The following is a 13,083-nucleotide window of genomic DNA, read 5'->3' on the forward strand; positions in this document are numbered from 1 at the left end:
CACCACCCACCACTCCTCCCCTCCGCATCATAATCCCCAGCATGACAGCTAGGGGCCGGGATATACAAGCTTAATCCCACTTGTACTAAAATACCTCCTGAGGTAGGGAGAGAGTGGCGAGGGGAGAATGGGCAGGACGCTCGGCGAGACGAGCCTCGAGCTAACGTATCTCTGTTCCCGTTACACTGGCGCTGTGGTAGGCGAGGAAAAAAAAGGGAGCTTTTTTTTTTTTAACCGCAGGGCCTCTGGTTTGATCCTTTTCTGGCTCTGAGATTCAGTGTCGGGGAAATTGAATAAGAAATAGATTTCTTCCTTTTAACAAGTAGCTCCGTGGTGCCCTTGAGCAAGGGAGCTGAACGAATGAATGTCTCCTGTAGAGGCTCGGTGTGAATGTGAACAGGCAGAATGTGAAACATGAAAGTAAAAAAAAAATAAAATGCTGCTCCAGCTGCACAGTTCATCATATCGCATTTGGGTTTTTTTTTTATTTATGGCTGTCACATTGTGTAAGAAGTCATTTCTCAGCAGAACTGAAGCTTTTAAATCCACTTAAAATATAAGAAGTCAACATTTTAATGTCCGATGCAATCAAACTAAAGTAACGCGCCTGTTTTGGAGGAGAAAAGACGGATATTTGTGTTCAGATGTAGGGAGGGAAAGTCAGAAAAAGTCAGAAAAATAAAGACTCAAGTGAAGTAAAAATCAACTTAAAGTATTTGTACTCTGTTACCTCCCAGCTCTGCTAACTGGTCAGCCGCTGTGGCGTCTAAAGGTCACCCAAACACGTCTCTGACGCCGCCTTTGTGTTCAGATCCACAGCTGCTAACAAATGCGACGTGACACTACGAAAGCTGCAAAAAAAAAAAAATCTTTCAAAGGCTTCCAGGACACGAGGGAGGGAAAAGGCGAAAACTAGGCCATGAGTTAAATTCATTCTGATTTACCCCTCGTTGTGAGCGCTCCTCTGAGGGGAGAACAGGTTGGCTTTTCCTCTCGCCTCTTTTTGTTTCCCTTCGCACAGAAGAGGCCTCGAGCTTCCTCGCACGAGCCTCCGGAAAAAAAAAGCTCCCGGTCAATTTATTTACCGAGCTGGGTTCTCCTGCAGGATGACGAGCAGACGGGCCCAATTAACCCTCGTGCGGCACCGGTGTGTTAACTGGAGCTGGAGTGGGCAGATGTAAATTCACTTGTAATTCTTCAAAAACACGGATTAATGCTCAGCGGAGCACAGTGCGGCGCAGGGTGAGGACGGTTTTTAAAATTCATAGTTAGTGAAAGGAAGTGAAGAGGGTTTGGTGGTTATGTCATCGATCTCCTAGCAACCAGGAGCTGGCACCTTCATGGAGGTCCTGTTGAGGCCATTAGAGCCCGGCAATGAAAAGAGAAGGCAACATAAAGAGGATTGTTTGTGGTGCGAGCTGAAGTTTTGGTCGCAATTAAGAGCCGTGAAAACACAGCGAGGCGGAAGAAAAGTTCTAGATGACAAGCGAGCGAAGCAGGAAGTGTTTTTCAAATCACCTGATGTCGACGTGCTTCTGTCCTCGTGACTGTAAAGCAAACGAGACCATTAGAGGAGAAGATTGGCTGTTTCTCTACAGTTATTATCGTTTCTCTCTCGTGTGCACACACAAGCCGGATAAAGAGCGTTCAAGAATCACAACAGATGGAAGTTTCTGTTTGCTCGGGGTCGTGTTTGTAAGAAAAGTTGTTTTTTCAGTCTCATTCCCAACTCGTCAGTATCTGACGAGTTGGGAATGAGACTGAAAAACCAACTTTTCTTACAAATATGACGTAAATATTCTTTAATTTGTTCAGTCTAACACTGCAGCTTCTTAAAGAGTCTTAAAATGTCTCTTTTTTATATAAATATTAATATTTAAAAGTCATTAAATCGTCTTACATTTGACTTTGTGAGGTCTTAATTCCCACAAACATTTGATCCAAAGTCATTTATCTATTTCCTTTCGTAAAAACGAGTCAAGCTCCGCTCTTACACTCTCTTTTTACTCCATTCTTGTATTTACCGGTCATCAAAATGTAGACGCAAGGGACCACATATGTGCTCGTCACCTCTATTCTTACCTGCAACGCTTGAATCAGAAAGTAGCCCCCCCCCCAGCCCCGACAGGACCAGTCTTCTCCACAGTGTGTTTACACACCTCCGTCCACCTTTGCACTAACCCTTCACCCCCTCATCCATCCCTCCATGTGTCCATCCCCTCACTCCTCCCCCCCCCCTCTGCTTGGCCGGTGTGCAGTGGTGCAGTGCTGTCAGCTGCTATCTCCGCCCGCCCCGGGGTCACCACTTCGCTCCGTCTTTAGAGCAAACGTCCTCTTCACACTCTGATGGGTGACATTTTAAATCTCAGAAGGGTCGGAGGATCGGGGGTTTCTCTGGCCTCTCGATGCACCGACGGACTCATCTCGTGTACCGGTTTAACCTCCCCGTCAGGATTCAGTCATAAAATATCATGAAATATAAAATTGTGCTTGATTTTACAGCACTAGCGTTTTCAATGAAGGTTTTCTGGGTTTGCCTCATTAACTGTGTATGCAGGTCTACATATACCGAAGATAAAGTTTACAATAATAAATAAATAAGGAGCCTGACGATAGATAATGTCGACCGATATCAGATTTTTCAGTACTGCGCTGATATAAAACTTTTTTTAAAGATGAAAATGCTTGGGGTAAATTTTAATTATCACATTCTTGGTGAAGTTTAATGTCTACGATCTCTGAGGGATTGAGGGTGTATATCAGCCGATATATTGATATTTCATACTCCCTAACATCAGTGTCACCACTGGAACGGGAAAGTAAACTTTTCTTTCAAGGATATTTCCTATTTTTCTTGATAATCAGGACCAAAAATAAATAGTTATTTTCCACCAAACTTCCTGCAAAGTTATTAGGAAATGATGCAGCTTTTTTTGTTCCCGTCAAAATAAAGTGTGAGCAGATATTACTACGTACTTCTCTGTTCCCTCCCAAAAACAAAAGTTGCAGAGGAGAAAACGAGGAGGCAGAGATCGAGGGCAGGAAGGTGCCCTCGTCCTCCTCCTCTGCGTTAAACTGGGTCCCAGGCAGTTTGAGTACAGTACAGAGCAGCACTGGCCCATATTCTATATATAGAAGTCCTTCTTTTCAGATTGACTTGGAACAGGGTGAAATGGGTCGGATGGCTGGACAACCCGAGGTCCTTGCCCTTGATTTATTTTTTTTTTACCAGGACCGCGGGCTGTCTGGTCATCGACTCTCAGAGGTTTTAGAAAAGTAATAAAGAAAGCGTTGTTAGATGAGGCGCTTCTTATTAACGAAGTATTAATGCACACGAACCTCTCACACACAGTCAGGACACCTCCTAATGTTTCCCCCGGTGATGAGCACGTCAGCGGGGGTGGTGGTGGTGGGATGTAGCTGGAATGTGACGGGCACGCGCTGAAAATGTCACCAATAACACGACGCAATAACCCGCTGCTGCGACAAGTGTTTAACCTGAGCATGAGATGTGAAAGGCGACACAGCTTTTTTTGGCCTTTTCTCCACCAAGTCACCTTGCATGCTGAAACTGAGCGAGAGTGTGTGTGTGTGTGTGTGTGTGTGTGTGTGTGTGTGTGTGTGTGTGTGTGTGTGTTGGCTGGAGGAGTTCATTTCAAAATCACAGTTTTACTTTAAAGGAATGTTTCCAATGTTTTTATATATTTAATCCCATTTAAAAGAAATTGGAAATACTTGACATCACTTTCAGATTTATTTCCTGCTGTTGAAACCCAGTAGATCCTGGTGGGAAGGCTGGAAACTGGTCAGTAATAATATAAAGTGTTAGTTAATGGGCTGAAAAATGCAAAACATCAGTACGTCTGTTGGATCCAGTTCATTTTAGCTCCTGAGGTCCTGAAAAAAACTGTATTTTCTCTCCAAAAACCTGCTAATGAAATAATTTCTCTTTGTCACTGAGCTCTTTAAACATCACTTTCTGAAAATAAATGATTATCTGTCGGTGCAGAGGGAAACTGGTTCATCTTATTTCCAATGCAAATCGACTTGCAAACAAAATCAGTTTTAATCTCTTTTTATTCTGGTGCAGTAACCTGCATTATTCTCTCTAGTATCAAGAAACAGACACTCAAAGTCCTGAAGAAATCTTGAAACAAGTTGATTTCTGTTACAAGTTGAAATATTTTCACTGCGATGGCTTCAGTCTGAAGAGAGTTGGGTTATAAGGAATCAATTATTATTGATAAACTGGAGATTTCAGAGCTATAAAGGTGTTTTTAAAGGTCCAGTCTGCAGGACTAAGGATGAGCTATTGGCAGACATGTAATATTATATTCATTATTATGTTGTCTTTAGTGTATAATCACCTTTTTTACAGTAGCCCAGAAAGGACAAACCAAACGCTCCAGAGGGCCTGTTACATTTTTCACGGGGACTCATGATGCACAACAGGCCGATGAATTATTATATGATAATACAAGGCCCCTTTTTTTCATTGGCTGAACAAGCGCAGCATTTACGTTGAAAAGATGAACGTTTGTTTGCGATCCCCCGAAAAACATGAAGAAGAAGAAGAAGTGACAAGAACCTTTAAATAATATCAAGTTTCACAGTTCCTCCGTGATTTCAAATTAAACTCTCAAAGTCTCAACAATTCAAATATAAAATAAAAGAAGATTTAACAGTGATAAACAGCCTCCGTCATATCAGGTGATTTAGGATTTTTACTGAGGCCGTAAAGTCGTTGTTAAACTTCTGCTGCAGTTTGATTTTACGGTTTCAGCGTAAAGAAATAACTTATTATAAGATGAAGACAAAAACAAAACGACCAGATGAGATCATCATGTTTTTACTTTTAGATCCTATATCTGCAGTTGTGTTTTAGTTTAGTGATTAATACAATGATTTAATGTCTCACCTGTTGGAAACACTCTCCTTGCTGTGATTGGTTGGCTGCTGGTGCGACTGCGTGTTTTTTCACCTGCAGGCTCGTTGTGCGCTGCTGCAGATCACTAACTGATCACCTGTCCTTTACTGTAAACATGTATATGTGTGTGTGCTCGTGTGTGTGTGTGTGTGCGTGTGGCGAGACACACATCTGAGCCCCGCCTTCTTCCTGTCTCTCCACCAGTCGACAGTCCCACAGCCCACCTTCTCCATGCCAGTCACCGTGCCAGTATCCAATCAGAACGCAGCAGCGGCGGCGGCCCTCCAGTTCAGCAACAACCCCGGCGGCGCCCTGGTCACCACCACCTCCTTTGTCACCTCCACCCTCACAGACCCCCGCCTCCTGTCGCCACAGCAACCAGCTCTGCAGAGGAACACCGTGTCACCAGGGTTACCACAGCGACCCGCGAGCGCAGGTAAGAGGCGGGCTGAAACGCAGCTGGGCTGCTTTGGTTTGAAGCTGTTTCTGTCTGTGTCGGTCGTGACGATCAATAATTTGTGGCATTTTCATAGAAATACACGTCGAGTGGCTGATTGATCCGACCCGTGTATTACAGCTTGATGTTTGAATGCCGAGCGATCGTGGTAGCTGAACGGTGCTCTGAGGCACAGCAGCTGATGAGTTTTGGGGATTGTTCTGACAGCAGCAGCGGCAGTTTGAAATAAACCGAAGAAGAAGAGAAAACGACAAAAAACTCCAAACTCGTACAAAAGAAGATTGAAGGAAAAAGACTTCAGAGTGCCGCCCACACGGTGTGATTGACAGGTGCTCTGTTGTGCTGCAGAAACAGCAACATGGAGACAATTTTCAAAAAATGAGGAAACTCAGACTTCTGTCTTTAAAACGAGACACTTACAGGCTCATACGTACATTAAAAGAAGTGTCGGTGACTCTGATTCGTTCGCCTGCCAAGAGATCAACGTTGAAGTTTGTCCCCTCGTCACTAACTTTGAAATTACTTTATGAAGCAGCAGAAATTACATTCATAAGTAGCTTTTTAATGCCCACTGGAGCATTAAAGTCAGAATTGAAAACAGTGTCTCCTCTGATCTGACTTGTCCTCTCAGTTGTTTCCCTCTCAGTCACATTCAGCTCCTGATCGTAGTAGTCGGTATCAGCGGTGAATGAAAAATGCTACAAGCTCTGCTATAAATGTGTTTTTCTATTGTTGTGAATGCTAATTAGCAGCAGCTGTCAGCCCTCTTGTGTTTTGCTGATATGAATCATATCCCTGTTTAAACCACTGACATATAGAAAGATGGACGACGTGTCTTCACTTCCTCCCACTGTCAGAAAAAATGAAGCCAAACTGTCCTGGATACCAGCGCTGGCATTTTGTGCCGGAGTCTGTGCAGAACTGAACGGTACCGTCCGTTCACCTGCCGGCTTAATGAGCAGGGCTGAGCTGCTAACTGTCTTTTTATCAAATAAATATTCAAAAGCAAATTTATCAGAGCGCTTGAGAGTGACCTACAATGACAGAAACAATCTTTGTGGAGATGTATTCAAGGAGAACTTTGAGTTTTTGGTTCGGCCCGTGTCCAACCTGCTAACCAGGGAGCGACGGAGCTGCGTCAGAGCCAGAGTGGAGCACTTTTAAATCAATTTATCAGCATTCAGACACAAACAACACAGATACTGATGATCGGAAAAATGCTGAATATCGGCCCCGCTGTCCCTGTTATCTACTCACTCTCATGTCGGTGGAAAGTCAGGTGAAGTTTCAGAACATTTCTGGAGCTTCACAGTAAAACAGTGTTGCAGCGAGTGTCCCTAAGCAACTGAAGTAGCTGGAGACTTGTTTTAAAACATAAAAAACAACCAGAGAAACATAAAATGGCTTTGAAATACGTTGTTTACACCCTCGACACGCGATTAGCTCAGCAGCTACAGTGAAGATTCAGATCAGTTTGGGATTTTGGAGCTTCTGGAGACTTTGATTACACCGGACGAGCTATATGTTGTTTAGTTTTTATTTTGTTTGGTTGTTTTTTTACATTTTAAATCAAGTCTCCAGCTGCTTCAGTTGTTCAGCAGAACGCTGCAACTCTGTTTTACTGTGAAGCTCCAGAAATGTTTTGTGGACTACGAGACTTCACCTGACTTTTCATTTTTGGATGAACTGTTCCTTTAAAGACCTTCTTCATAAGCTGCTACAGGTGCTATTTCTCCACCGTCCGTATGTAGACGCACAGTTAATGCAACAGCAGAGTTTTTATCGAGTCGTCGAGCAGCAGAAACGACCAGAGAAGTGAGTGTGAGTCGGTGCATCGCTGCCCGTTCTCCGTGTTGGTCACCTGTCAGCGTGAGTGACTCCTGTTTGCTGGAATAAGTGCGCAGCCGCTCGTAATGACACAAATCCATCACTTCCTTTGACGGAGGCTGGTGCGCTCCTGTGTATGCGCCTGCTGCCTCTGTGTGGCAAACCAATCCTTCACCCTCTGACTAAAAGGATTTGTGCCCCATTTTTGCGTCTCAGACAAGGTTACTTATCAAGCTTTGTTCCGACCAGCATAATCTCATTGTAAGTCAGAATTAGGTGATGTAACGCGCAACAAATGCATTACAGCATCTTTCATAACATGCCGTTCTCCGAGGCAGGAGGGTTTCACATAGCAGTAATGGACCCCTCCTCCCTCCTCCTCCCTCCTGTTCATAACCTCAGCCGTGCAGACACTCGGCTCTGCCCCGCTATGCATCCCACATTACCGGAGATGTATTGGGTTCGTCGTGTTGTGCTTATTGGTGTTTTTCCACGCGTCCACTCCAGCCAGATATTTTTCAGTCGCCCTTAATGACCTCAACTTTTCTGCCTTTCTAAAGAGCGTTTGAGCCAAAAGCCGAATCTGTACCACGACGGGGGAAAAACAAGTGTCAGTGCAGAAGAATGCTGTCTGCTCGCTGGAAGAGAAATGTGTTGAAGTTTAAAGTATGAAGACGTATTGTACTGCTGAAGATATGCAGCACCTGACCTCTGCTGACGTTTTAAAGCTGATGCAATGTATTTGTATTTATTTTTGGTTGTTTGGAGGCAGCAGAACAATCTGCCAACACAAAGTTATCTGATTCAGCTTCTTAAATGTTTAAACTTACTGCTTTCTGTCCTCCTCTGTGACGGTCAACTGAATATCTTTGAGTTGTGGACAAAACAAGACATTTGAGGACGTCATCTCGGGCTTCAGGAAACACTGATCGACAGTTTTCACTTTCATTAGTTGAGAAAATAAACGGCCGATTAATGGACAGTGAACGTAATCATTAGCTGCTGCCCCAAAACACAACGCTGACATGTTAAGCTAACTGAGCGCCCAGCAGACACAGACCAACATGATTAGCAACATTAGCATTGATTTGGAGTCATTTTTGTGGCCACCTGATAAAACTAGCTCTGTTTTTTGTTTCCAGTACGACTGAAACAAAACTGTAAATCTGTAAAACATTTTCCTTTTGTAATTTCAACCTAAACCTGCAGAACCTCATTTATTCAGCTGTGTTTCAACACTTCAGTTCTCTCACTCTTTTCTGTTAATGTTTTATGAATTTGGTTAAATTCCCCAAAATGAGCGACAGCGTTAGTTCAGACAGAAGTCACGATAATGACGTATTTCTTGGAGGCCAGCCTGGACGTCAGCATCGACCCGGTTCCCTCGGACAGAAAGCCAAAAGGATTTTTAGATAATCTTTACAGACGGAAGCTGACGTGAGGCTGATTGATTGTGTGCTGTTGTGTTTTTGGCCTTTTGAGAGAGAACTTTGTGTCAAACTCAAGTTTTCATCAAACGATACCAAACAATAAAACTCACCGCACGATATAAAGTAATAACAGAACAACACAGTCACACAGTTAACTGATCGACAGAGATCTTGACCGTTTGTTCCAATAAACATCGCACATTTTAAACAATGTTGTCCGTTTTAAGCATCAGAAATGAATCTGATGATTTTAGTTTTTCTCTAAATACCATCTGACATAAGCACCATTGAGAACTGGTGAAACAGGCTCTTGAAATTAACTGGTAAAGCTGGAAATTGAAACCAATTACGGCCCTTCATCGAGTGAAGTGAGTGTCGACGGCAGAAGCACTTTTTTAATGACGCACTTGATTTAATGATATTTTTTTTCTAAATGGGTTATTTATGCTGCATTTTTTCGATTATTGCTGTTCAGGTGAACTGAAATGATCTTTAACGCTGTCGTGTTTTAACGGTCGTGATGCGTTCTTGTGTTTCAGGTGCTTTGTTAGGAGGAGATCTGGGGAATTCAAACGGAGCGTGCCCGAGTCCAGTCCGTAAGTCGTCTTTATTCTTCGTAGTTCTGTTTCCTGAATTGAAGCTTGACTTTATAAAAAGAGAAATGATTTTTGCCTCTGACTCACAGACGGAGCGACGCAGAATATTTTACGTGTGGCAACAGTCGGTCACATGCGCACAACTCAAACACACACGCACACGAGCAGGGAAAACACCTGTCGACTGGCGACAGCTGAAGGTCGCAGCACAAGCTGCCTGTAAACAGTCCAGAGAACAGACCGGGTTTCAGGTTGTAGGAGAGAAACTGGAGGAGCGGAGAGAGTTTTAGAAAAGAGAAACAGAAAACTGTATGAAATCTCTCGTGGAGCTCCTCCGCTGGGTTTTTTGTGTCGGTGTTGTTTTGCAGAAATGTGGTTTGGAAAGCAGAACTAATTCGAATGTCTTAAAAATTTGGCAGCGCCACCGACCTGGTGTGGTGCTCACAGCTGCTCCAAATACCTGAAAGTGAGCTTAACATTTTGTTCCAGTCGCCTTCAGTTCAAGACTTGTTTGTCATGATTGTCAAATTTTAACGTCAAGATGTTTTTTACGCATGAAGCGCTAAATAAACTGAGATTTTACCATGAATCCAACATGGCTGCTGCTCATTCCAAAGTCAGTATTGTAAACAAATAAGTTGCGCAAGAAGGAACTGAATTTTCCTCGTCACTCCACAGATTCACGCTCAAATGAAAAAATAGTTTCCACGGTATGAGGCCGTGCAGATCGTTGTCAGCGATCAGATTTCAGTGAATGAAACTTCACTTCGTCTAAGATCTTAAAAACAAACCGTTCTGAGACGAGCGTTGGTTGGTATCACTGGGACGAATCTTCACTGGGACGACGACTTTTATGGTAGAAAATTATTATTTAGATGGAAAATTAGCTGGAATATTTGCAGCTACCTTTGCAAGAAGAAGTGCAATAATTCAAAAGCATTTCATTGCTCAATAGTGAAATAACTATTAACTGAAGTTTTATTAATTAAAACTTCACCATTTTTTTTTAATAATGGATTGTATTGTGTTCCCGCACGCTGTCTCTGCTCTGCTAGTATAAAGATTCATTAGTTATAATCTTTGTCCTGCTCCAAATGATCGTCATCGGCCTTTAAAACTCCTCAAATCAAAATCAAATCAATTTTATTGATATCACCCAAAATCACAATCACATGGCCTCAGTGGGCTTTACAGTCTGTACAGTGAACGACATCCTCTGTCCTTAGACCCTCGATCCAAGTGAGGAAAAACCCTTTTAACAGAGAAAAACAAGATGGAGGAAACCTCGGAGGAGGATCTCTCCCCCAGGACGGACCGACGTGCAAACATGTCAAAATCACAGGTTACAAGTTGCATTGACAGAATATCTGATACACATTATACTCCTCCATCGGTCGACCTCGAGGACGTTGACCCCGTTCTGAATCGCGCCTGCAGAGCTGTGATTGGTCGACGGTTTCTCCAAACCAGCAGGGTGTCAACAGCTGTCAGTGAACGCAGCACCGGGCTTTCTTTGAGTCATTGAAACAGATCAGAGGTGTGTGTGCGTGTGTGTGTGTGTGTGTGTGTGTGTGTGTGTGTGTGTGTGTGTGTGTGTGTGTGTGTGTGTGTGTGTGTGTGTGTGTGGTGATTCACAGGTCTGGACACTTTAACAGTCAGTCTCATCTTGACTTGAGCTGGAGCCAAATATCAGAGTCGGTCTTTTCAGGAGTTTTACTGTAACGATGGAACCAAATTAAAACCCCTCAGATCCTGACAGCAGCCTGCTCCTCCTCCTCCTCCTCGTCCTCCTCGTCCTCCTCCTCCTCCTCCTCCTCCTCCCTTGCTTTCATCCTGTCTCTCTCAGCTGTTCCCCCTCGTCTTCTCTCTGGAATTATCTACCGCCCCACCCCAACCAACCAACGCCAGCCTCCCCCCCTTCATCCAACTGTCCCCTGTCTTGGCACAGGACTCTCCTCAGAGGTGACTTTGACACTGGCCAGAGCTCTCCCCCCTTAAATCCCATTAGCCGGCACAGATAGTGCCAGCCAGCCTGTAGTAATAGATACGGTGGGAAGGTGTTTTTTTTCCCCCCCTCTCTTCTATATTCACTTGATAAACGTATTGTCTCGGTGGTAAGGTGGGCCAAAAGAAATCAATACATTTATATTAACTTCCCCTGCGCTGTATCGGAGGAATCTGCCAGAGCCGAGTTTCAATATTGATATTAGTTTTTCGGCGCTATTAATGAAAGTATACGTTGTTCTTAAAAGTTGGCCTTGATCGATGCGCGAGTGTTGAAAGAGCAGTTTTGTGTGACAGAGGAAGTTCAGATTGTTTCATCAAATCACAGTAAAGTATAAATAGAAAAGTAGATAAAGAGTTTGTTGTTTGAGTTTTCCAGCTTTTCTTCTGTGTTGATCTGGAAATGTTCAGCGATGTGGTTAAAACTTCCAGTCATGATGTTTTGGTGTATTTGTGATTGCTCCAGTTGATTTTGCCTGATATGAAAGAGTCAGTGTTTCCCAAACTCTCCGATGAAAAAGTCTTTGTGTCGTCAGTTTACAACTCGAACTGACCGGCTGCTCTGTCGCTGCAGGTTCTCGGGTTCAGCTCGTCACAGTGAAACACGAGCTGACAGCGTTTCTTCATTCCCATTGTAGATTCTGAGTCGACTATTCACTTGGAGTCGGATTAAACGGGCGTGGCGTTGACATGCAGCAACAGATCTAATCGAAACATCTGCGTGACAAGATCAACAGTGATGTTGCATCATGCATTCGACTTCCTCGTCAGATATTTTATCTCTTTTGGCAAGTGTTCAATCAGCTCCCTGTCCCAGGTCACCTTAGAAGCCGCCATCTTTGTTAAGTGGAGAAATGTGCGGCGCTACGATTAAGGTAGTGAACAGCTAACGGAGCTAATAGCTAACAGCTAATGGAGCTAAAAGCTAACAGTTGAGCTAAACACACAGCAGGACTGAGAGTTGGAGCACGTTTCACAGCGATAACTTTGAATTGGGCAAAATAAATATAAGCATTTATTAGCTCAGCATGTTGACAGTGATGATATGATGTCACTAATAACAACCAGCTCTCTGTGACAAAGTGAAGAAACGTCCTTTTGATCAACAAAGTCACGACTTAATGAGACGAAACCTGAAACATCTTATTCCCAAAACGCAGCTCAGGTGACCCGATCCTTCCTCCTCCTCCTCCTCTCTCCTTCATCTCTTCTCTCGCTCAACCTCCTCCTTAATCATTTTCTCCTTTCCTTCACCCCTCACCTTCCCGGCTCTCTTCTTCTTCTTCTCCTCTACCAACGTCTGCACACTCTTTCTTCTCGCTCCCTACTCTCTTGTTCCTCTCCTCTCTTCGCCCTAATTTTTAATTTCTTTTCTCCTTTTCTACTCAAGTTTCACGTCAATATTTATTCCTCTTCTCCCTCCCCCCTCTCTTCTTTCATCCCTTCCTTTTTTCCCCTTCTTTACTGTCCTCCCCTCCTCCTCCTCCTCCTCCTTTTTCATCCCATCTTCTTCTTTTCTCCTCCCCTCTCTTTTCTCCCTGTCCTCCTCCTCCTCCTCGTCCTCCTCCTCTCTTGGATCTGTCGTTCTCAGCTGTTGTCCAGGGACTAGGGGCTCCGGGAATGTCACCATTGACGTCACCCGGCATTCCACACATTCCCACGCCCGGCCTCGCGTAATACGAGACATCACACACACACACACACACACACACACACACACACACACACACACACACACACACACACTGAAGACTCAGCCACATGTAAACGGGACAAAAACGTTCATACAAACAGTCGACTACTTAAATAAAGACACAGTCACATCGACATGTTTCTGTGACT

The 13,083-nt window shown here is 43.9% G+C and overlaps 1 protein-coding gene across 16 annotated transcripts in view; it reads left to right on the forward strand.

Moving 5' to 3' along the window:
- mef2d (myocyte enhancer factor 2d) overlaps positions 1-13,083 on the forward strand; it is a 110,042-nt gene that overhangs the window by 69,244 nt on the left and 27,715 nt on the right. For all 16 annotated transcript variants that reach the window (XM_084358506.1, XM_084358511.1, XM_084358497.1 and 13 more), the window contains exons 5-6: positions 5,132-5,363; positions 9,181-9,237. In XM_084358506.1, the coding sequence (XP_084214632.1) occupies positions 5,132-5,363; positions 9,181-9,237 (289 nt within the window). The remainder of the gene's footprint in view (positions 1-5,131; positions 5,364-9,180; positions 9,238-13,083) is intronic.

This window comes from Pagrus pagrus (genome assembly GCF_965226575.1).
Source record: "Pagrus pagrus genome assembly, chromosome: 7".
In the NCBI taxonomy this organism is placed as follows: Eukaryota; Metazoa; Chordata; class Actinopteri; order Spariformes; family Sparidae; genus Pagrus; species Pagrus pagrus.